At 36.5% G+C, this 23,633-nt stretch overlaps 1 protein-coding gene across 3 annotated transcripts in view; it reads left to right on the top strand.

The window, feature by feature from the left end:
• Erbb4 (erb-b2 receptor tyrosine kinase 4) overlaps nt 1-23,633 on the top strand; it is a 1,095,063-nt gene that overhangs the window by 1,049,257 nt on the left and 22,173 nt on the right. For all 3 annotated transcript variants that reach the window (XM_055616306.1, XM_055616307.1, XM_055616305.1), the window contains exons 21-25: nt 897-1,052; nt 3,068-3,143; nt 6,652-6,798; nt 9,053-9,150; nt 10,577-10,747. In XM_055616306.1, coding sequence (XP_055472281.1) covers nt 897-1,052; nt 3,068-3,143; nt 6,652-6,798; nt 9,053-9,150; nt 10,577-10,747 — 648 coding nt within the window. The remainder of the gene's footprint in view (nt 1-896; nt 1,053-3,067; nt 3,144-6,651; nt 6,799-9,052; nt 9,151-10,576; nt 10,748-23,633) is intronic.

A 23,633-nucleotide genomic window follows, 5' to 3' on the forward strand; every position in this document is an offset into this window, starting at 1 on the left:
AAATTATCTTCATGCTTAACCTCATTAGGACTGAGTTTTCTTTGCATTTATGTAAACTTTTTATATCAAGTGTAACTGCACTTATCTTCCTGCTTGCTAAGATTAACTAATAAATAAAATATTATTTCTGTGGATCAACATACTTATGGATTTATATGGAGATTAACACGTATGTATGGTATAAAAGAAAACTTTCTCTCCCCAAACCTCACCTCATTAGCAATCAGCAATACATTTTATTTTTAATTTCCCTGTGTGGTTTTATGAAGAGAACATATTAAAGGCTAATTTGTGGGTCATTAGAAATTATGTACTCTATTTGTCAGTTCCTGTAGTGACAATTAATGCCACAGAAGCCTTTTATTTGAAGTTAGACTTTCATGAACCCCTAGGATATTCTTTATTCTGTGTATAAAGAATAAAAATAACATTATTCTTCAGCCTTGCGAGAATCTGTGAGTTGGGTATCATCAAACCTTGAATGGAAGGGTTTTTTTTGTTTGTTTGTTTTGTTTGTAAAAGATAGCTGTATTTCTTTGGAATGACTTTTGGAGGAAAATGACAGTAAGCAAAATGAAGAAAATGACGTAGGTCATTATCTACAAAGACACATGCACATCTCACTAAAGAAATATTTGCTTTTTTAAAAGGGTATCAAGTACCCAATAAAATCAGGCATACATTTAAGCCATATTTAGGAACTCAGAGTCAAAATTCAAAGCTTATCTGTGGTTTGACACACACACACCTACAACAAGTTTTTTTATTTTACTTTTTTAAAAATGTTAATGTATCTCAGGATCCTACCTTCCCTTTGAGAGATGAAGGTTGATTTTATAGCATGAAAAACTTCAGACATTAAGTGATTCCCTTTTGGAATTTGATTTACCTTTCAGGGAATGATGTACCTGGAAGAAAGACGGCTCGTTCATCGGGATCTGGCCGCCAGGAATGTCTTAGTGAAATCTCCAAATCATGTGAAAATCACAGATTTTGGACTAGCCCGACTCTTGGAAGGAGATGAAAAAGAATACAACGCTGATGGTGGCAAGGTAGGTGTGGTCGAGAGCGACACATCTTGAAAATGTTCTAATGTGTCTCTTTATCTCCAACAATAACAACTGCACGGCAGTTCTTAGAGACACAGAACAAGGACCTTTAGCACAGGGCCATAAAGACTGTCCCATTGACCTTGCTAAATGAGAGCTTCTTATGTGTCACTGAGAAGCTTGGGTAGCAAAAACAATCACAATTAATTTGAAAGCTGGCCATCCTCACTTCTAATTTCCCTAGCACCAAAGAAATAATACCTTGTGGTTACCGAGTATAGTTGCTTTGATTTTACTTATGTCATAGTGAATGATTTACCTACATTGCTTTTCACTGGACTTTAACACCAGAATATAAGCTAAACTACTGATACTGAAGACTTGAACCCAGTGACATTCTTAGCTCTCCAACTCCCATTTTGCATGACAGCTGTATTTCTGCATGTCTTCCTCACCATATGGTTTTACCAATACCTTAGGTATAAGTCTTTTCTTTACTGATTAATCCATATTCTTGAGTAATGAATTAGGGAAGGTTGTATGTGAAGATCTATCTTGCTTAACCTGAAAAAAAAAAAACCTATGTCAGAGCAGCTCAATGATACAAACCCATAAAAATCTTAACCACTAGTGTCCTATGAAAGTATGATAAAAAGGTTATTTACATATATGAACCTGTTAATTATATACCTTCCTTTTCTAGCATAAATAAATATTTGCAAAAATAGGCTTCTAAGTATTCAGCATTGATTCACCATAGACCTTTACATAATGGTCTATATCGAATCTCACCACAACGTAAGACAACAACATTTTACATAATATAAATATAAAATTTTCAGTTTTAAGGAATCATCTGATCTTTCTCTGATCTTATCAGCCTATTTTGTCAGTTTACTACCAAACTGCAGTGGTTTAAAAATCACAGCTTTGAAATTCTCAACAAGATTTCTCAAAACTAGCAGTCTATAAATCATAGGACTTCACTCATCTAAAGAACATACAACTGTAAGGTTTGTCGAAAGCAAGATTCATTATAGCTGTAAATGCCTGGTCACCATTAAGTCTTTATCAAGCCACCTATGATTTAAACTTACTTCTGTAACACGGGGTCCATAGTCCATAAAGTCTGCTAACACCTTGCCCATAGGGAAATTACTTTCAATGTGTCTTCTGTTCCTTTTCACTGAATCCCATGATTCTGTCATAGAGTTACCTTGGTGTCACCTTGGTGAGCAGCCAACCTCATGATTTCAAATACCTATTTAGTTTTAAGCTTTCAACTGCAAAGTAGAAATGTTTATCTTTATTCCATAGAATCTAATTATATCCCCAGCTACATACTGCTGCCCTTTGAGTTGAACCACATTCTGCTGACCCATCATCCACAGGGTACATGGGTTGAGTTGTTTTTCTTGTAGTGATGATGGATATGTGCTGATCCTCTCACATTCTTTTATACTCTTAGCTCCTATTTTGAAAACGGTACATATTTTCAATTCTGGTGAGCCAAGGCAAGGGAGATCATTTGTGACTGGGGAACAAAGCAAAGCTAACTGATTTTAGACAATTTAGTGACCAGAAGAGGACTTGGGGAAAACAAAAGAAAGAATCTATTACATCTGTGTCCAAAACACATCTGAGGGAGAGACAGGATCATTGAAAATGGAGGGATCTCGTTTCAGAGAAAACATAATGTGGAAACATTTTTAGATTTGCTATTGCTAGTCATAACACTACCTCATAGTTTAGTTACTAGACATTAGTGAAAATATAGTAGTTTCTGTTTTTAATTTTATTGTTTATGAAGCTTTAAAATATGTCCTTTGATTAATTTACTTCATAGATTTCACAAATTTAAATTCATTTGTTCCCTATCTTGAAAAATAACTGGTTTATAGTAATATACAAACCATCAAAAATATAATTGAGGTCAGTCCAGAAACTAGCATGTAGGAAATATAAAAATGATTTCTTGTGTGATTTTTTTTAATAATTCACTTTTTATTTTTCTATAGATGCCAATTAAATGGATGGCTCTGGAATGTATACATTATAGAAAATTCACTCACCAAAGTGATGTTTGGAGCTATGGTAAATAAATCTTCATAGACTTTGCCTTTAAAGAAAAATAAATATGTTTACATCATATAAAATATATTAAGTCAAATTGTAGTTGTACTGGAAGCCCTTACTTATAATTTTGATTCCCTAAGGTAATTTACTCTTTGATCTCTGATTTAAAAAGCAAAATACTCCAATTCACAAATTTTATGTGTCTTTTTTGTGATTTTTCTGCTTCTCTATATGTAAAATATATAATGACACCGCTCAGTTTTTTTCTATGAGCTCTAGTTTCTGATTATTATTTCTGATTATTCTAGTTATTCTTACACACACACAAAAACCAAACCAACATTACAACGAATTTCTTAGAATCTCATGGTCTTAATTTTCAACAACTCTTTGGTCATAAAACTCTGAAAGTGATCAATGTTGAAGTGTAAAGCAAAAACAATTTTTCTCTGCTTAAAGACATACATGTTCTGTGGTAGAAAATATAATGATTACTGTGACAACAATGAACAATTAATACGCATAGTGAAGTGGGGATTGTGAGGCTAAATGTCAGGAGAACACTGCTAATTGTAGCATTGACTTTTATTTACAAACAACTTTTGGGATGACAGAAACGATAAATGAGTGACTTGAAGGAGAGAGGTTAATACTTAGGATTAAAGCGTTATTTCATCACATTGAACTCAGTTGTTAAGGTAAGCTAGTTAGCAACGTGTCTATGCTTACAACTTTGCCCACTTGCAACTTAACAAGAAGGAATCATGAAATTTTCAGGCAAATGGTGGGAACTAGAAAAGGTCATCCTGAGTGAGGTATCCCAGAGGCAGAAAGACAGACATGGTATATCCTCACTCATAAGTGGATACTAGACAGATAATATAGAATAAACCTACAAAAATCTGTACACCTAAAGAAGCTAAGGAAGAAGGAGGACCCTGGGTAACATGCTCAATCCTCATTCAGAAAGGCAAATGGGATGGACATCAGAAGAGGAAGAAAACAGGGAATAGGACAGGAGCCCCCACAGAGGGACTCTGAAAGACTCTACCCTGTAGGGTATCAAAGCAGAGGCTGAGACTCATAGCCAAACTTTGGGCAGAGCACAGGGAATCTTATGAAAGAAGGGAGAGAGAGAAAGATCTGGAGGGGACAGGATCCCCACAGGGAGGAAAAAAATGTTCTGGGCACAAGGGTCCTTTCTGAGACTGATACTCCAACACAGATGTAGCCCGTGGCAGCTCAGTGTCCAAGTAGGGAACAGGGACTGTCTCAGACATGAACTCAGTGGCTGGCTCTTTGATCACCTGTGATCACCTCCCCCTAAGGGGGCGGGGGTGCAACCTTACCAGGCCACAAAAGAAGACAATGCAGCCAGACCTCATGAGAACTGATAGAGTAGGATTACAGGGAGAGGAAGAGGACCTCCCCTATCAGTGGACTTGGACAGGGGCATGAAAAGAGAGGAGGGAGGGAGGATGGAATTAGGAGGAGACTAGGGAGGGGGCTACAGCTCGGATACAAAGTGAATAAACTGTAATTAATAAAACAATAAAAAAGAAGGGATCAATGCTTTCTCTAAACTTAAATATACCACATAAAACTAGTATTAATTGATAATAAAAACAAATGCCTCTAGGCCTATAAGATGCCTCAGAAGGTCAAGGAGTTTACTGTCAAGCCTTGTGGTGTGAGTTCACACCCTAGATTCCCGCATGGTAAAAGGAGAACACTAAGTCTTTCTATTCGTCCTCTGAGCTCTATTCATTTGCTGTGACAGGAGCAGAACTTCACAATTTTACGCATGCACACACACACACAAAAAAAAAAAAAACAACACAACCTCTTGTTAGTGTTCATTTTCAGCTTGATATCTTTAGCAACTCTAAACGTGGTACAATAAAACGTTTCCTGTGTGCATAAATCGTGTGTGTCTATGTGTGTATGAATATATGTATGTATATATTATGCATTTATGTATATGTATGTATGTATGTATGTATGTTTGTATGTCATGCTGCAGCTGGTTACTTCCATTGAAGAGTAAACGTTGTCTTTCTTGAGCAACTAGCTCTTGATATAAAAATGTAAGGACATAGGAAATATCAGTCTGCTGCAATGTGTCACTATCTGTACATGTATGTGACACTAAAAAATTATAAAATGTAAATATTAGCAAATAATCCAATAAGTGTTAATGATTCCATTCTGAAGGATAATTGGAAGTTTACATAGTTTTTTGCTTGTTTCCAGGCAACAGGGACTGACATATACCCACTTAAATTAATAAGCATTGCGGAGATATTCAGAAAACATAGCCCTAATTAATGAATTTTATACTAAAATCTATCTATCTTTCTTTCTATCTATCTATCTATCTATCTATCTATCTATCTATCTATCTATCTATCTATCTATCTATCTAGAAATATTGTAACAAAACCGTGCTTACGTAGCTATTTCTGTTGTAAAAAGCTATTTCTGTCCTGTGGATTAAGTTCAGTGATAGAGAATTTACCTACTATAGTAAGTAAATAAGTAACCTTCACTATGTGGTTGTTTTTGTTCTTGGTTTTGCTTTTTATTTTTCTGTCAGTGCTCCAGTGGCTCAAAAAAAAGCCATTTCTTCATTTCCTATTTCTATGTATACCCATTTCTATGTATTCTGTTTTCTGTCTTCCATATATAATGACTGTCATGCAGAGTCCTGTATGTGTTAAGCAAATTGTTCTCTGCCACTTGTTTTCTTTGTGTTGGCTGAAGAGTGAGCCACCCAGCTTTACGATAACAACAGACACCTGCCACACCTGTAACTACTAATTTAAAAATTAATCCATGACAGATTTTCCCTGAAATTATATTTATTTGGTATTGAACACATGCATGCAGTGAAGGAATTATATCCTGGACTTTAACCTATGCAAACCAATTTTCATCAGTAAGTATTAGCATTGCCTTTAGGTACAAATGAGGAGCTTACAGTAAATTCTCGTATTCATTATAATTTTTTCTGCTGTGCATTAATAAATCCCAAGACTATACTAAGAGAATTCTGTGAATTGTCCCAGGAGGGTTTAGCACTGGATTGCTGCAGTGAGTGAAAGAACATGATGGAACTTCTTTTATATTTCAACTATTTGCTTTTATTTTTTATAAATTTACAGTTTAATTCATTTTGTATCCCCCCATAAGCCCCTCCCTCCACCCCTCCCAGTTCCACCCTCCCTCCCCCTTCTTCATGCATGCCCCTCCCCAAGTCCACTGATAGGGGAGGTCCTCCGCTCCTTCCTTCTGATCTTAGTCTATCAGATCACATCAGGAATGGCTGCATTGTCATTTTCTTTGGCCTAGTAAGGCTGCTCTCCCCTCAGGGGGAGGTGATCAAAGAACAGGCCTATCAGATTATGTCAGAGGCAGTCCCTCTTCCCATTACTATGTAACTATTTGCTTTTAAAAAGTAAGTGTATACGTGTTTATTCAAGTTGTGATGGTAATTTGTTGACATAAGAATTTTATTTCCAATTAGGTGTCACTATATGGGAACTGATGACCTTTGGAGGAAAACCCTATGATGGAATTCCAACCCGAGAAATCCCTGACTTATTAGAGAAAGGAGAACGTTTGCCTCAGCCACCCATCTGCACTATTGACGTTTATATGGTCATGGTCAAATGTAAGAGGGAAAATAATTTAATCACCTGTATCATCATTCTTAATACTTTAACAGTTTAGATCATTCTACCTGCAAAATGTTTCTCTGCATTGAAAAGTGTATCAGCAACAATATTTATGGATGCAGAATATATACATATTTTCTTGTTGTGATTAATATTGTGAATTAATAGCATATTTACAAACTGTAAAGTAAAAATTATGTTGTTCTTACTCTTTTTTATAATTTGCATGTCCATCAAAGTTCTCATAAGGAGAGATAATTATTCATAAGAATGTTAGCAATAATATTAATGCTAATCTTCATGAGAAAATATCTAAACAACATTGATAGTCTAAAATGAATTAAATAGGATATAAGTTTAATAAAAAATAAATTAGCAGAGCAAGTTGGGCATCAGAAGAGACAAATCTGCATTGACGTAAAGATTATAATGTTTACCTTTTTAATTTGATCATTTGTTTACATCAAATCTTTTCTTTCTACTCCTGTACTCTAGACACATATTTATTATAAATGTGTTTTGGATGCCAAACCCTTCTTTAATTTTAATAGAATTAAAGAAGTCTCTGGGGTGTCTGGCTTAATTTAGGTGAGATTAACAAGCAGCCATCTCTCTTGTATAATCTGAGGTTTTCCAGTTTTGATTTACACAGGGTTAAACAAAGGCACAAAGTGGTGAAGGTGAATAAGCATTTTATTAATAAGAGACTCAGAGACTCCAGGCTCAGGTCTTCTCATATTTATATTCATGACATGTGTGATCTATTCTGACAGGAAGGATAGAAATAAAAAATGTTCCTCGCAGTGCAGGTCAGCATGCCCTTTTCTTTAAGCACGGTCCTATTTACTCGATATTTAGTTAGAGAGAAACAAACACCTCTCTGTGAAGTTAACCTTTTTTGGTTCCAGTAGTTTTGTCATTAGCATCTTGGCATTAACAAGCATTTTTGGAAATGAATACCCATGAGATGCCGAGTGTTTGAGCTTAGGAGAGGGGACACACAGGGTGCAAAAGATGATACCCAAAGGATTTCCAAAACAAAAATAAAAAAGAAATATTTTATTTCCTAAGGGGAAATAATCCATAGCTGTATTCGATCACTCTTTGTTTACTCAATGTCCTGGAAGAAAGCGTAAAAACATTCATATGTTATATGATAATTTGATCCCATAACCAGTATCCGTTGTGATTTGAATACCCCAATGTGATGATGGAAAGACAGGCAAACATTTTGCCTTATTAGGCAAACCATACTGAGAGTTTTACCTTTGTTTTTCTCCTTTCCCTGGAAATTTTATGCTTTAGAAAGGGTCATTTGGCAAAGAAATCAAAGAAAGCTTGCTGCAGTTATTTTTGTCATTTCATCAGCTAAACAGAGTGTAGGCAGTTAAGATCCATTTTATCTCAATTCCCAGATAAAGAATACTACCTACCAAAATAAAAACTGTTTTTATTCTGGGAAAGCTAATTCTAAGATAAGCAAAATGAGTGTTGCTGAACACACATTACAAATTATTTTGCATTTTCCCTCCAGCCAGGAACAAACTGGCAAAAAGCAGTTCCTTTCAATTCCTCCTTTTCAGCCTTTTGTGCCATAGTACTATAATGACAACCAAATATTTTCTGCCATCTACTCTTGGTATAAAACTTTATGTTCTATCTCTACAACCATCAAAGAATGTTTTAAGGACACTATCTCCACACTCTGAAACAAGAGCAGTAAAACCTGAGATTCTAAAGGTTCCATTAGTTAGCTTGGAAAATATTTTCTAGGACAAAAAAATTAAGTTTGATTCTGCTCAATAAAATGAAACCTGGGGACCCTGTAGGGATGGGCCAGCAGATAAGAGCTCCTGTGTTGTTCTTGCAGAGGACTCAAGTTTGGATTTCAGCACCTAAGTCAGGGAGCTCACAACCACCGGTAACTCCAGCCTCAGATGATCGAAAGCCATCTTCTGGCTACTATGGTCACCTGTACTTATGTGCACATTCCCATGCATAGAAACATAATTTAAAATAATCTAAAATTTTTTTTAAATGTCCGTTATTTTATAATATATTGCATTCCAGGAGGATTGTCAGTTTACTCAGTTACAACCCGTTTTGCTTCTTTCTCTAGTTTTTTTTTTCAGTTTATTATGAAAACAATATATACTTTTTACATTTTTGCCCCATACTTCCCCCAAATTTCATCCTCATTTTCTCCAAGTGTGGATAACACTAATATTTTTCTGTGTGTTAATTTCTCAGGTTGGATGATTGATGCTGACAGCAGACCTAAATTCAAGGAACTGGCTGCTGAATTTTCAAGGATGGCTAGAGACCCTCAAAGATACTTAGTTATTCAGGTTAGTTGTTTTGACACTGCGTTTAAAACTCTGAACTTTAGGTCTAAACTTTAGAACTTTGAACACATCCAATAATCAAGTGATCATGTGAGACAACTTATGAATTCGTGGATCTGAATATGGTTCTATTAAGTGAGACATAGCAGGCTTGGAAAGACAAATGCTACATGGTCTCTCTCATATGTATAACCTACCTACACAGATATATAGATAGGTATGATATATGGCACAAAACGGGAAAGAGACCATTTTGAAGGAAAAAGAGGTTCTAATGGGAAGCTTAATCAGGACAAGAGGGTAATAGAATACATGTGACATGGGAGCAGAAAGACGACTTGGGAGAAGAAAGACATGACCAGCCAGGGGAAAGGAGTACAAGAAGATGATAAACCGAAATAACATATGTATGAAAATGCTATCATAACACCATAATCAAACCCATTACTTTATTAATTTTAAAAGTAAATGCGAATTGTTTTATTGGGTGAGGTGGTTAGTATTCAAGCAGTAACTTAATTCAAATGAATAGATACCGATCTAAACTAAAGAACAAACCAAAAGATATTTTTCATTCAATCCCCAAAATCAAGTGAATCGGCTCATTTAATTAATATAATAATTTCTCTGTGGTTAATTTTACCTGGAACATACACAGTTGTAACCTAAATATTCTCATTTATCTTTCCTTACTGAAAGGAAGCCTTATCTTTAAGTAGATTAACATTAAGACAAAAGCCAGACTTTAGAAGAAAATGACTATCAGTCATTATCCCACATATTAACATTGTTTAACCAAAACTGTTTACCACAAACTGACATTGGTTATCAAAAATAACAAACTTCAGAAAAAATAAAAAAAATATTTAATAAATTAATTGGACAAAGTTTATTAATTGAACAGAGGTTTGATATCTCTTCCACACCTACATCTTCCCTATATGTCACTGTGCTATGATTTTTAAATGCCATCATTTTGACAAGGATGACGTTATACTATAAGACAAACCATGGATGTCTGAGTCCTGACTCAATAGCAAACATAATAACTAAAAACTGATAAGTCAATTGCAATCTTGTTGCCTATTCTTAACCCATACACCTTTTTGAAAGTGAACTGTTATTCTCAGATCTGAAGTGGGTTTTACCACCCTTAAAACATGTACAGTTCCTGGCTTCATTCTACTGTTGTTGCTGCATTTACCACGTTCTTCTTGTATTCCATTTCTTTGGAATTTGGAATTTTTTAAAAAATCTAACCATATTATAGGATTCTTTTTGGCTGGTAGTTAAGCTAAGGCTTTTTTTTTAAAGTAAGTACATGGATTGTCTACCCATTTGTTGTTCTATTATATAAACTTACTATTGAAGACATATATTATGAAGGAAGCAGTAACGGTTTGTGCATTTCTCATGGGCAATCTTTCAGGGTGATGACCGTATGAAGCTTCCCAGCCCAAATGACAGCAAATTCTTCCAGAATCTCTTGGATGAAGAGGATTTGGAAGATATGATGGATGCTGAAGAATACTTGGTTCCCCAGGCTTTCAACATCCCTCCGCCCATATACACATCCAGAGCAAGAATTGACTCCAATAGGGTAAGAAGTAATTGCTTACAAGTACCATGATATTTCTGAGCAACTGCTTTGTATACGTTGATTGTAAAGAGTTAAAGTTTCTATATAACTATGCAGCTAATTACTGTAATTTCCCTATTAAAAGCACACTATACAGAGAAGACAAGACAAGCTAACCATGGACATAATTAACTTGGGAAGTTAGGCATGAGCAATACGATATGTACCCTGTGATATCACCTTTTACAAAGAAATCATCTTATTCATCTTAAATTAAACAAGCTTTGATTTCTAAAAACCAAACCAATAAAAGTTTTTTCATATGGTAATGAAAATACTTATATATTAGGCTTTCTACTATTCTTTGCTTAAAATATAATATGCCATATTGATGAATACTAGTACAACCTTTTTCACTCATTGAAGAAACATTTTCTCTGCCCAGTGAAATACAAACACTGAAGAGTGTATGAGCCTTTAAACCACATCGATCATATTTAGAAGCCCTGTTAATCTTTCCTAAGATGTTGATTTAAGTTTTAGCAGAAGCTTCTGAGAAGAATTTACAGTTCAAATATTAAAACCACTTTATGTGACTATGAGTTTTTCACTAAATGCTGTCAAACCCATCTGTTTATTTTTAAAGACTCACTTATCCTGACTGGAGAGATGGCAGTAATGAATATGGACTGCTTTTGCATTAGACTTGAGTTCAGTTCCCAGAATCCATGTCAGATAGGCAAAACTCCAGCTCCCAGGGATCCAATGCCCTCTTCCTGCCTCCATGGGCAGCTGCACTTATGTGCCCAAACACATATACATATAAAATAAGTGTACATTCATTTCAAATAAAATGAATCTTAATTAAATATTTTAATTAAACAAAAACTCATTTGTCATCCGTTTAATATGTAAGTGCCTCAACATACGAAATGTTAGCACGCGTTATAGATTCAAGGAATTTCCATGTAATTCTTGCTCTCAGTACGTATACGGGCACCCTGATAGCAAGTAACTGAAACCAACCTAGATGCCCATCAACAGATGAGTTGATAATGAAAATGAGGTTTATACACAAAATGAAAAATTAGTGAATGGGAAAAAAAATTAAGTCATTAAATTTTCAGGAAAATCATGCACTTGAAATTTATAATATCAAAGGAAGTAGTGAAGCTCAGAAAGACTCCATGTTCTCCATCATGTGAGGATACTAGCCTATAATGTATACATATATGTATTAAAAAGATGTAAGTGTGAATGTAGGGTAAAATTCAGACGGGAAATCTAGAGGGTAATATTAGGTGACAAGGAAGGACAGGACATTGGCTGAAGGACATACATCATTAAAGAGTTACAACATTGTTTTTGTTTTTCTAGTTTCAATTTCCTCGTAGTTTTCATTTTTTTATAGTGGGTAAGTGAATTCAATTTTCTCGGTATTGAAGTTACAAGAACCATAAATAAATAAGGGAATAAATGAATGAGTTGGTCACAAGGGTATAAAACTCTAGGTGAAGCAGAAATGCTTCTAAATGGCCATTCTAACTATATGGACTGATGTGTTTGGAGTTTACAGCTCCAAACAAGCTGTATATATTTACTTATGAGGTAACTAGAAGAACATAATTTTATTCATTTTGCAGTATGTCCAGGTTAATGAAAGAGCTACAGGGACACAAACTCTACATTCAGCTTGGCAAATGCTACAGTAGATTATGTCTTGGCCATTATCAAATGCGTGGATATAATAACTTTAAATTTACACCGAGTTTTCTTCTATGCCTAAGATGTAGACATGTCAGTTATGTGTTTTCCAGGAAGCAACTTTCCCCCCTTAGTCTCTTTATCTCAAAACATTGTCACAAGAAGGATAACAAAATGTCCAAGCTCTGTTGGCCATAAGCTTAAGAGAAACTTCAAATTTCTGGTCATTCCCTAAAATGGAAGTAACTTTATTTCAGATTGACAGCAATAAAGAAACAATACCTAGCCTTTATTTTTCAACACATGTATATGTTAACAACTCTCAGTCTTTATGACAGCCAAATGACGTTATGTTATTATTACCACATCTTAGAAGAAATCTGTCATATAGAAGTGACATGATTAGACTGGAGTCCCGTGACTATTCCAATGTACTTGGACTTTAAAAGTAAAAGTTTATTTATGTGATACATTTGTTATTCTTGGCAAGTTATTCAAGTAACTGGTACTTGTCAGTAGGTGTCACTCGCAATTTTCTCAGAAAATGCTACGTCTATGGCTCACATCTTTTCAACTTCTTCCTCCATTTGAAAGCTTGATTGTATAAAGGCAAAGTGAAACCTGGCACAGGGGAGGCTGAGGCAGGAGAATTTTGTGAATTCAATGTCACTTGATGGTAGTAGTAATTTTAATCCCTGCCTCACTAGATAGTAAGATCCTGTCTCAAAAAGTAAACAAAAGAAAAACAAATAACAATAGAGAAGGAAAAAAGAAAGGAGGAGGGTAGGAGGAAAGGAGCAGACATTAAGCCCACATCTTTTTCAATGAAAAAAAAAAATGTAATTGCAACCCAAAATGAATTTTTTTTTCTTGGTCCCAATAGCAACAGATAACTTAAAGGTTTAAAATGTTAATTCATAAGCCAGGCAGGGGTGGTACATGTTTTTACCCACCAGTAGGGAGACATAGGGAGGCAGAACTTAGTTTGAGATCAACCTGGTCCACAGAGTGAGTTTTAGGACAGCCAAGGCTGCACAAAGGAAACAAATTCTAGTTTTGAAAAAACTTAATTAATAAAGAGATTGTGCTTATCAGTCTTCTTCGGAGGTAGACAGTATATGGGTATAACAGGTGATACTTTCCATGCTCTCTATATAGTGAAAATGACCGAATATCACTATTGCATTTATTGTTCTAAAAGACAGATTCATCACTTTTCATTTCAATAGTCAACTTTCAGGAAGAATTTCATTTCCTTTTTTAAAATTAGTTTTATTTTATTCATTTTACATCTTTGTTGTAGCCCCATCCCTCCTCCCCTCCCAATCTCACCCTCCCTTCCCTCCTCTCCCCTTTCCTTCAGAAAAGGAAGCTGCCTGCCCCATCCATCACAGCTCATCAAGTTTCATCAGTACTGAGCTGGTCCTCTTCCCCTGGCCTGGCAAGGCAGTCCAGCCAGGGGGGAGTGATCAAAAAGCTGACAAGTGAGTCTGTGTACAAAGCACTCCCCACTTCCCTTATGAGAGGACCCATATGAAGCCTAAGCTGCCCATCTGCTACATCTTTGTAGGGGACCTAGGTCCAGTTCATGCATGGTCTTTGGTTGGTGCTTCAGTATCATCAAACCCTTCTGGCCCCTGGTTATTTGGCTCTGGTGGTATTCTTGTGGAGCTCCAGAACCCAAACATCAGGAAACAAAATAACCCGATTACAAATGGGGCACAGAACTAAACAGAGAGTTTGCAACAGAAGAACTTAACCAAAGTTCAATTTCTTTAGTCATCAGGAAAGTACAAATCAAAATGACTCTTATATCTCATCTCACACTGGTCAGAATGGCTAACATCAGAATCTCAAGCAACAGCACATGCTGGCAAGGGTGTGGAGAAAGAGGCACAGTCCTCCATTGCTGGTGGGAGTGTAAACTTGTACAACCACTTTGGAATTCAATCTGGCACTTTCTCAGAAAATTGGGAATAGCTTTACCTCAAGAATCAGCCATACGTCTCCTGGCTATATGTCCAAAAGATGCTCCACCATACAACAAAGACACTTGCTCAACTATGTTCCTAGTAGCTTTGTTCACAACAGTCAGAATCTGGAAACAACCTAGATGTCCTTCAACCGAAGAATGGATAAAGAAACAGTGGCACATTTACACAATGGAATACTACTCCACTATTTAAAAAAAAAAAAAAAGAAATTTTCAAGCAAATGGATGGAGCTAGAAAGAATCATCCTGAGTGAGGTAACTCAGACCCAGAAAGACACACATGGTATGCACTCGCTTACCACGCACTCGTGGATTTTAGCCATATGGTACAGGATAAGCATATTATAAGCCACAGACTCAAAGAAGACAAGTAACATAGAGGATCCAAGGGAGGATGCATAAATCTCTCTCAGATGGGGAGGTAGAATAGACAGAGGTAGTGGCTGAAGAAAGGGAACAAGGTAGGAGAGGGTGTGCAGAGAGTTGAGAGGGTGGAGAACAGACCTGAGGAGAGAGGGGGCAAGAGGACAGAAGTCCTGTAGAGAAAAGAGAAACTGAGGGTGAAAGTATCTCTGTGACAGTCTGGAGACCTAAGTCAGGGTAGGCTCCTGGGAGAATATGAGGGGTACTCAAGCAGAGATTACTAGTAACAGAGGCCATAGAGACTGAAGAGGACACCCACTAACTACACTAATCTCCTGGCACAGGGAGAGGAATCCCTATCCATCCACAAAAACTTAGACCCAAAATGAACCCTACCTACAAGATATGCAGGGATAAAGATAGAGCAGATAGAGCAGAGATTGAAAGAATGCCCAACCCACAGGAATGCCAAACCAATGCCTGGCCCAACCAAAGACCCACCCTATTGGAGAGTGCCAACCCTTGACAGTATGAAAGATGCTTTGCTAAACTCGAAGACAGGAGCCTGTCAGAGTTGTCCTCTGAAAGGTGCTACTCACTAGCACCTCAGAACAGATGCTGAGACTCACAGTCAAACATTAGGTGATGCTTAGGGTGTCTTGTGGAAAAGCAGGAGGAAAGATAAAAACAAAAAAAAAACAAAAAACAAAAAAACAAAAACAAACAAACAAACAAAAAAACCCCGGAGTTTCATTTCTTAAATGTCAAGATAGCAAGAACTAAAGTGTGGTTCTTTTTCTTTTTATAAGAATTCTCAAATATCCCGTTCTTGTTCATTTTAATTTATAATGGTTAATGCTTGCGATTCTTAATGACAGATTGAGCTAACTAAACAGAAGTAGACAAAGGAGGAATTGCATGGGGAAATCCTTGACCTTTAGTCTTTCTCTCTTGTTCTGCATTTTGATTTGCTACCTGCAAACTCTTGTTTAAGTTCTCCATGTCTGGAAAAAGAGTTGCATTTAATACCACTTACTTAGGAGTGTTAATTTTTTTTAATTGTGTGTGTGTGTGTGTGTGTGTGTGTGTGCGCGCGCGTGTGCGCACTGCACATACCAGCATGTATTCCACCTTACACCTACGGAAATTCAAGGATACCCTCAGATGGCATCTTCCCTGTCCATCTTATTTCAGACAGGATCTTTTGGCCACTATTGTGCATGCAAATCTAGCTGGCCTGTGATTCTCCTGTCCCCAGGCCACCTCTCATTATAGCAGTGCTAAAATTATAAATGTGTGCTAGTGGAGCTGGCTTTGCATAGGTTCTGTCATCCCAACTCAGACCCTCCATGCTTTTACAGTCACTAATTTACCGACTGAGCCATCTCCCCAGCCCATTAAAAAAATAAAAAAATAAAAAAAAAACCTTAATCATTTATATTACTCTACTTTTAAGTTTCTGGCTTTATGTAACTCTTATTTCAACTTATCACATTTACACATACCATTTTCATCCTTGTCTTCAATGCTGTTATATTATTTGTTACTTCACTTTTAGTTTCTGTGGTCAAGTTATGTTGTTAGGGACTATGCTAAAGTGAATAGGAATGGAATGTTTATAAATATATTTGATAAACCTTTAGTACCAAGTAAATACTCAGTTTTTAAATGCACTTTTTTGTATATACATTTTACTAATGTTCTGCCTGTCTCTACAGCATTAATTTCTCATTTTTAAATTAATACAATTGTACCCATCTATATCAGACAGTTAAATTAAGCATTAAATTTTCTCTAGTAACAGACAAATACAACAAATTAATCTCTTTTAGAATGGCACGATTTTTATTTTTATTTGTTTTATTTCTCAACATAAATACTGATAGTTTCTCTTTTTAATTTTAAATTTTTATTAATTATAGTTTATTCACTTTGTATCCCAGCTGTAGCCTCCTCCCCATCCCTTCCCAATCCCGCCCTCCTTCCCTCTTCTTCTCCTATGCCCCTCCTTCAGTCCAGTGATAGGGGAGGTCCTCCTCCCCTTCCATCTTCTTTTTAGGTTTGCCACTCATGACAAGCCTGTTGATGTGTTTACTCTTTTATTCTGTGTATGTCTCCTGACATCAAACAAATTATTAAAGCAATCTCGTACGTAGTGTGTTAGATTGCTTTAAATTCCACTTATGGTTCAGCAAGGTAGCAACTGGATACTTTACTTACCATTGAACCTGATGACCTGATTTGGATTCCCATACCCTCATACTTGGTAGAAGGAGAGAACTCGTTCTTGCACGTTGACCTTTAATCTGCACACACGCACTGTGACTCATACATGTAGGCACGCACAAAATAAGTAAATAAATGAAATATGAATTTTTAAACCCGTATGTTTTCGATAAAATTGTAATGTTAAGACAGTTGGCAATCTAATTATGCAATGCTGATATTTGTCCAGAATGCTAGTAAAAATAGATACAAGAAATACTAGAAAATTCTCATCCAGTCTATAGCTGGCACTGTTATTATTATTATCTATCACTGTACAATGATCTTAAATACTTTTATCAAAATAATGTGTCCATAGCATCTACTCTAATATTATGTAAGCAGGAGAACTTTTCATTCAACTTCTGAAAACCTTAGTTCTCTTCAGTCATAAAACAAAAGTGTCTAGGGCAGAGTCACATACTACCTGTTATTGGCTGAACTTCTACTTTCTTTCTCTTAATAAAATTATTAAAGGAAACCAAATTGCAGGCTGGAAAAAAATGGCTCATTAATTAAGAGCACTCGCGGCTACACTGGAGGATGTGATTTCAGTGCCAGGCCCCTACCTCAGTCTCTCATAAGCAGCTGTTATTCCAGCTCCAGGGAATCTGATGCCTCTGGCTTTCACAGGCCCCTACACTCACGTGCACATAAACAAGTACAGAACACACACACCTCTAAACAATTAATAATAATAGTAATATAAATTTATTAATTAAAGTAAATTGGAAATCAGACATGACATTACAGAACCAATCCAGGGTATGCCGAGCTCGGTGGTCATGTCATTTAATAAGGCTTGTGCCATTTTCTTTAAGTCATAAGGATGCTGAACTAAATCATGCATAATCTCATGTTAAAATTACTTTGTAATACATTGGCGCCTTGAGAAATTATATCCCAGACATATGTGTGTATTTTGTTCTCAGGGTAGTTTTAATTGGAAAACGGACCAAAGCATTTTGAGTTACCTCAGTCCACAACGATTTTCCATCAGTGACTGGATGTAGGAAAGAAGATCCCACTGACAAAACTTAAGGAAGCATCTCATAGCTAGGTGACACAGAGGGAAAGCGCTGGATGATATAACAAGGTTACTCTTGTTGCAATTTACCAAGGATCAATATTAATTCTAACAGCAACTGCTTCTTGATGATAAATGATTGTAGTCTCAGGGTATTGGTTTTACATTTTGTCCAAGATCTATCAAGGTTCCCTGCAGTTTCTCCTTGACAAGGTGCTTGAGGTTTTGTTTTGTTTTAATCATCAAGCTTTTCTTATTAGAATCTATATTAGCAGCTACCTTTTTGCCTCAAGTAGTCTTTACTCAACAGCTAATCCTCTTAAAATTTTCCGTATATTATAGTCAGAGTAAACAAATCAACACATTTGAATCAGAATAAATAAATTGATACATTTGAATAGTTGTTATAAGCTTGGCACTGTGGTGAGCAGTGAGAATAGAGTTGGGAGAAGATGTTCTGTTTTCAGAGAGTCACGTTCTTGTTGAGGACATTATATTAGAAGAGAAACATCAGATACTGTAGAGAAAAGGTAAAACAATCCAAATCAAGATAAGAAGTTAGAGGAAGCCATTTTAGTCACACCTTTGTGAAGAAAGAGTATCAGGCTTGAAACAGGGTCAGATGGGAAATGAATCAAACCCAACAAAGGCCAACCTAAGATAAGGCATGTGCATACTAGTTATTTTTATCATCTTAGCTTTTATAATATATTTTTTATTGTGCACGTTTGAGAACTGTCTTATCAGAGGAAGAAATACACTGTCTTCTATTTTTCTTGTTCTCTCGCCACTGTAAAATCTTGGTTTTAAGAGTTCCTGCTCCTCTCTAAATGTTCCCACTCAAAGCAAAGTTTTCTTTCAGCCTCTGTGCAAAGCTCTTTAGAAATTCCTTTCTTCTGCTTCTCTTGCCACAGCTCTAATTCAGAGTTGGATATAGAAGAGAAGATCCCACAGACACAACTTAAGGACGTATCTCAATGCCAGGACACAGGGGGAATGTGCCCAGTTGCTTCACAGATCCCACTGCAATCTCTCCCTAAGTACTCATATCAAGTATTTAGATCACTTCAAAAAGGCTCAAATTTTCTCGTTTCTTTTCTTCTCTTTTTCTTCCTTTCTTCTACCTAGTGCTAGGGATCAAATCTGGGACCTCATGCATGTTCGGCAAATTTTCTACCACTGAGCTACATCCACAGTTAGTGAGAACTTTTCATACTTATGTATTTCTTGTTATTATAAATTAATTATATGTTTTAGCCCTATACTTATTATGGCAGTATTATCTAACCCAATATCACAATAAAAAAAAAGAAATCAGACACCTTTTAGATTTTAAAATTGCTTTATGATACCATGGACTAGGCAGATAATTCAACCTACACTATCTCACAGCTCTCAGCCCGCATCCCATTCCATGTGCTTTAATCATTCTTGTCTGGACTACCATCCATCTGTAATCTCATGATCCATGTTCATATTCTTCATCTGGCTTGCTCCTTTCTGTCCACATCATTCTTGGAGTCCTTCCTCCTGGACCATGTGGTGCTTCTCTCTCCACCTAGCCCAAGGCAGCTTCTTCCTTACTCCCTCTTTTCCTCTCTGTCTCTTTCCTGTGATTCTCCTGCCCCCAAAGCCCTGAAACCTTAGCCATGTCTACCTCCTTTCGCCTTGCCCAGGGCAAGCATTTAAATCAACCAACCACAGATAATTGGGGAACATTCCTTCTCATCCCATGGTAACAGGAGATAGTCCAAAATTGTAGTAATATCCATGGCAGTGCAGTAACCAGATCTCAAGGCACTGAAATCTGCATTTGAATATATAGCACCAGACCAACTCCCAAAAAGTACTTTAGCTTTTTCATCTAAAAATTTTTTATTCTTTTTATTTAATTATTTTTATTTTTATTAATTACAGTTTATTCACTTTGTATCCCCCATGTACCACCCTTCCTCCTACCCTCCTCACTCCACCCTCCCTCTTCCCCACTAGTGTCCCACTCCCAGCCCACTGATAAGGGAGGTCCTCCTCCCCTTCCCTCTGATCCTAGTCTATCAGGTCTCATCAGGAGTGGCTACACTGTCTTCTGTGGCCTGGTAAGGCTGCTCCTCCCTCAGGGGGAGGTGATCAAAGAGCAGGTCAATCAGTTCATGTCAGAGACAGTCCCTGTCCCCATTAATATGGAGGCCACTTGGACACTGAACTGCCATAGGCTACCTCCGTGCAGGGTTTCCAGGCCATCTCCATGAGTGGTCCTTGGCTGGAGTATCAATTTCAGAAAAGACCCCTGTGCCCAGACTTATATGGCCCTTACATTTTACCAAAACCAATAGTATTAATGATTCATCCCAGTACATGATCATTTTGACACCAATTTCTTTCTCTTTTCTTCCATTCTTTTTCCTTTTTTCTCATCACTTTCTCTTCCTCCTTTCTCCTCCTTCACTTGTACAGTACACTTTTGTATTCTTTTCATCAATGGGAAAAACTTGAATGATATGAATTTTATTAGATCTCCGCTCATATGGTATATAATCTTATTGTCATCATCAGTTTGATAATCATTGAACGTTTATCCTAGAAACGCCTTCCTCATTCCAGTTGACTGGTTACTACAATTTGCTTTCCATCACTCTGCAGCTCACACACAAAAAAACTGCCTAGAACTTCAAATATTATTTCATTTCAACACATGCCTTTCAAAGGGCTTATCTGTTAAAACATTCTCTCTTAGTATGGAAATTTGGATGATTTTTAAGACATGTCACCTCTCTTAAAGATGATAGATTTTTCTCTTTTAAAATAATTTAGTATAAAATTGTATTCATCTTCTTTCTAGGTTTTTGGGAACTATGAACCTATCAAGAACTCTTGATCTTCCTGTTTTGACATTAACTATATATTTACAACTGAGACATTTTATCTACAAACTTGACAAAGGAAAGATACTGATAGTAAATACTAAAAATATTTTAAGAATAAGTTAAAATACATTAGTTCCCACTTATAAAATTCTACATTCTCATTTACATAGCAATATTCTCATTCCATAACAATATCAGGTGTTTTTTTTTATAACCTCAACACAATCTTCCTTCTTCTCTCTTTTTCCTGCTTCCTAGCCCTCTCTTTGTTTTCAAGTGTGTTTGTTTTCCTCTATGAAGTTAATTTAAGGAAATCCTCTAAACAGAATTGCAAGCAGTGTTGTTAGTGCTCGGCACTGGTGTAAAGAACTCTAAGCACAATTATTTATATCACCATCTTATGAGGAACATACATAAGCAATTGTGTGCTCATGAAGAGTCAGAGCTGGAAGAGATACAAAAGATTGTCTAGTACAAACTTTTTCATTTTATGTATATGTAAGCTGATACTGGGCAGGCCAACATTCACACACACACACACACACACACACCCTTGTCCTTGCTTCTCTGAGAAGGTTGCAGAGCCCTTGCTCCAATCTTGTGGATCTTAATCTAGTATTCCATCTTTCCTTGGTCCTGTCAGTTTGTTTTGGCTGGTGAAAGCCATAGAAGTCTTGATTTTACTTCCAGTCTAATGAGATTTAGTATCAACTGGCTTAACAGGCTCCTGCTGGGAGTGCAATGAGAAGCCAGAGCCCCTGCTGCTGTTTGCCTCCTCTGTTTATGCTTCTGAGAGACTCCCTGTAATCAAGAGTTAATGGTTTAGGAAGATCAAATAGAACTGATAGAGCCAAAATCGAAGCAAAAAAGCAGGGCAAATGGTGTCTGCATTTGAACTCAGTAATGACACACTTGACAATAAAATTATCTTTACAAGTTTAGCAGAGGTATCAAAATTTCCAAATGCAAACCTAGATATAACTACTACACAATGATCACTTATTTCTGTTCTAAGCTCTACCAAAACTTATGCATAGATTACCCTTTACCTTCACAACACAGTAGAAAAGCAGTACTATTCACTTTTTGGCCAAAGTGGACAATACGATGGACTTGACTTGTCTGTAGTTAGTGTTTTTAATTCTCATCCTTCGTTGGCAAAAGAAATGGAAAACCAAACTACTGTCACCAATTAGCAACAAGTAAATGCTAAATATTCTCCTAAATATTATTGAAATGAAATCCATTAAAAGTCGGTTACAAACTAACAAATTTCTTTAATTTTTGAATATGATCAGTATGTTTTTTTGAGAAAATATTTTCAGTATGCCTTACAAAGTAATATTTCTTTTTCCATACTGTAAGTAAAATCATCTTGTGACAGTCACATACATGGTAGCTGATTAATGTTCTACGGTCACAGAGCTGTTGTCATACATGTCATTGTACTTTCTTAAAATAGCATTAATTGTCTAATAGCTGAAACTCCAAGCTGGGTAACTTCATTAAGAGCCTAGCTATTCAAAATCCAAAGGTGTCACGTGAGGTGCCTCTAAGGTAGAAAGGTTCATTCCAAGAGCACCTGATGTGTGTCACTGATAGCAACCTTCCAGTGTGAGATTTGGGATACTGCTAGCAGCCCTCCAGCAGCGTCCACACATGCAGTAGATACACTGATTTTCAGTGAGAGTGTGGCTTTAAAGCGGCAGTGTTAATGAAGCTATCTTACACTTAGCTTTGTTAACAAGCACAGAAAGCCTAGGAACAACCAAGAGGTTTATTCTCTTTATAAATGCACATCACTAAAGAAAATCAGAACCCAAGAAGGAAACAAAGAGTATGAAGACAGGGCTAGAAGGGATATATAGACTTATGACATTACTGAATGTTTTATCTAGGCCACTTGGATGGTTATGCTCTGGTACGATTGTCACCAGATTTATAGCTCTGTTCTGAATTACTGGAAATATCCCATCAAGAAGTTTGTTCTTTGTGGTGTAGCACCCAAGCAAGCACTGTTGTCACTTTCCTCACTTCTTACATAACGGAAGTGGGACATTTTCAACTTCTTTTTCAGATTTTAGAAGGGTGTGAGTGTGTAATATATATACATATATTATTACAAATCTGCCTTTGTCTGCCAGAGCTCCCTGTCCAGGCCAGCCTGCTATGCTGATTGCTACTGCAAAGGCTTGAGAAAGTGTTGTTCTACTTCATTCTCAATAAGTATTAATGGCATTTTGAGAGGTTCAGAATATCCTTTGATTACTCCATGAAATGGAACAGAGAAGATGGCTGTGGGTAGTGGGAGGTGGACTTCCTCATCAGCTTTCCTTTGTGCACTTTCTGCACTTGACCATACCCTAATCACAAGCATCTTGTGTTTCAGTTCCTTCCATTACTACCTGGGTAAATGAAGAGTTCCCTTCTCAGTTCAAAATTCTGACATATTAGAATGTTCTATAAGAGATTAAATTTACCCTGCAGCTTTCACTGTAAATGAGTGGATTTGGACCAGCCTTTCATTACACTCAAGCAAAAGTTCAATTGAGAGACCACTACACCACTGTGGGAAATTTTCCAAATCCAAAGGCCATAGTTGTTTCTTCAAAATATTCTAGATTGGGTGAAATAAATACAGAAAATCACATAGGGAAAGATACTAGAAGCTTAATCCACAACCGATTTTGT

The sequence above is a fragment of the Psammomys obesus genome, unplaced genomic scaffold (assembly GCF_907164565.1).
Source record: "Psammomys obesus unplaced genomic scaffold, mPsaObe1.curated_primary_1811, whole genome shotgun sequence".
NCBI classification, from domain to species: Eukaryota; Metazoa; Chordata; class Mammalia; order Rodentia; family Muridae; genus Psammomys; species Psammomys obesus.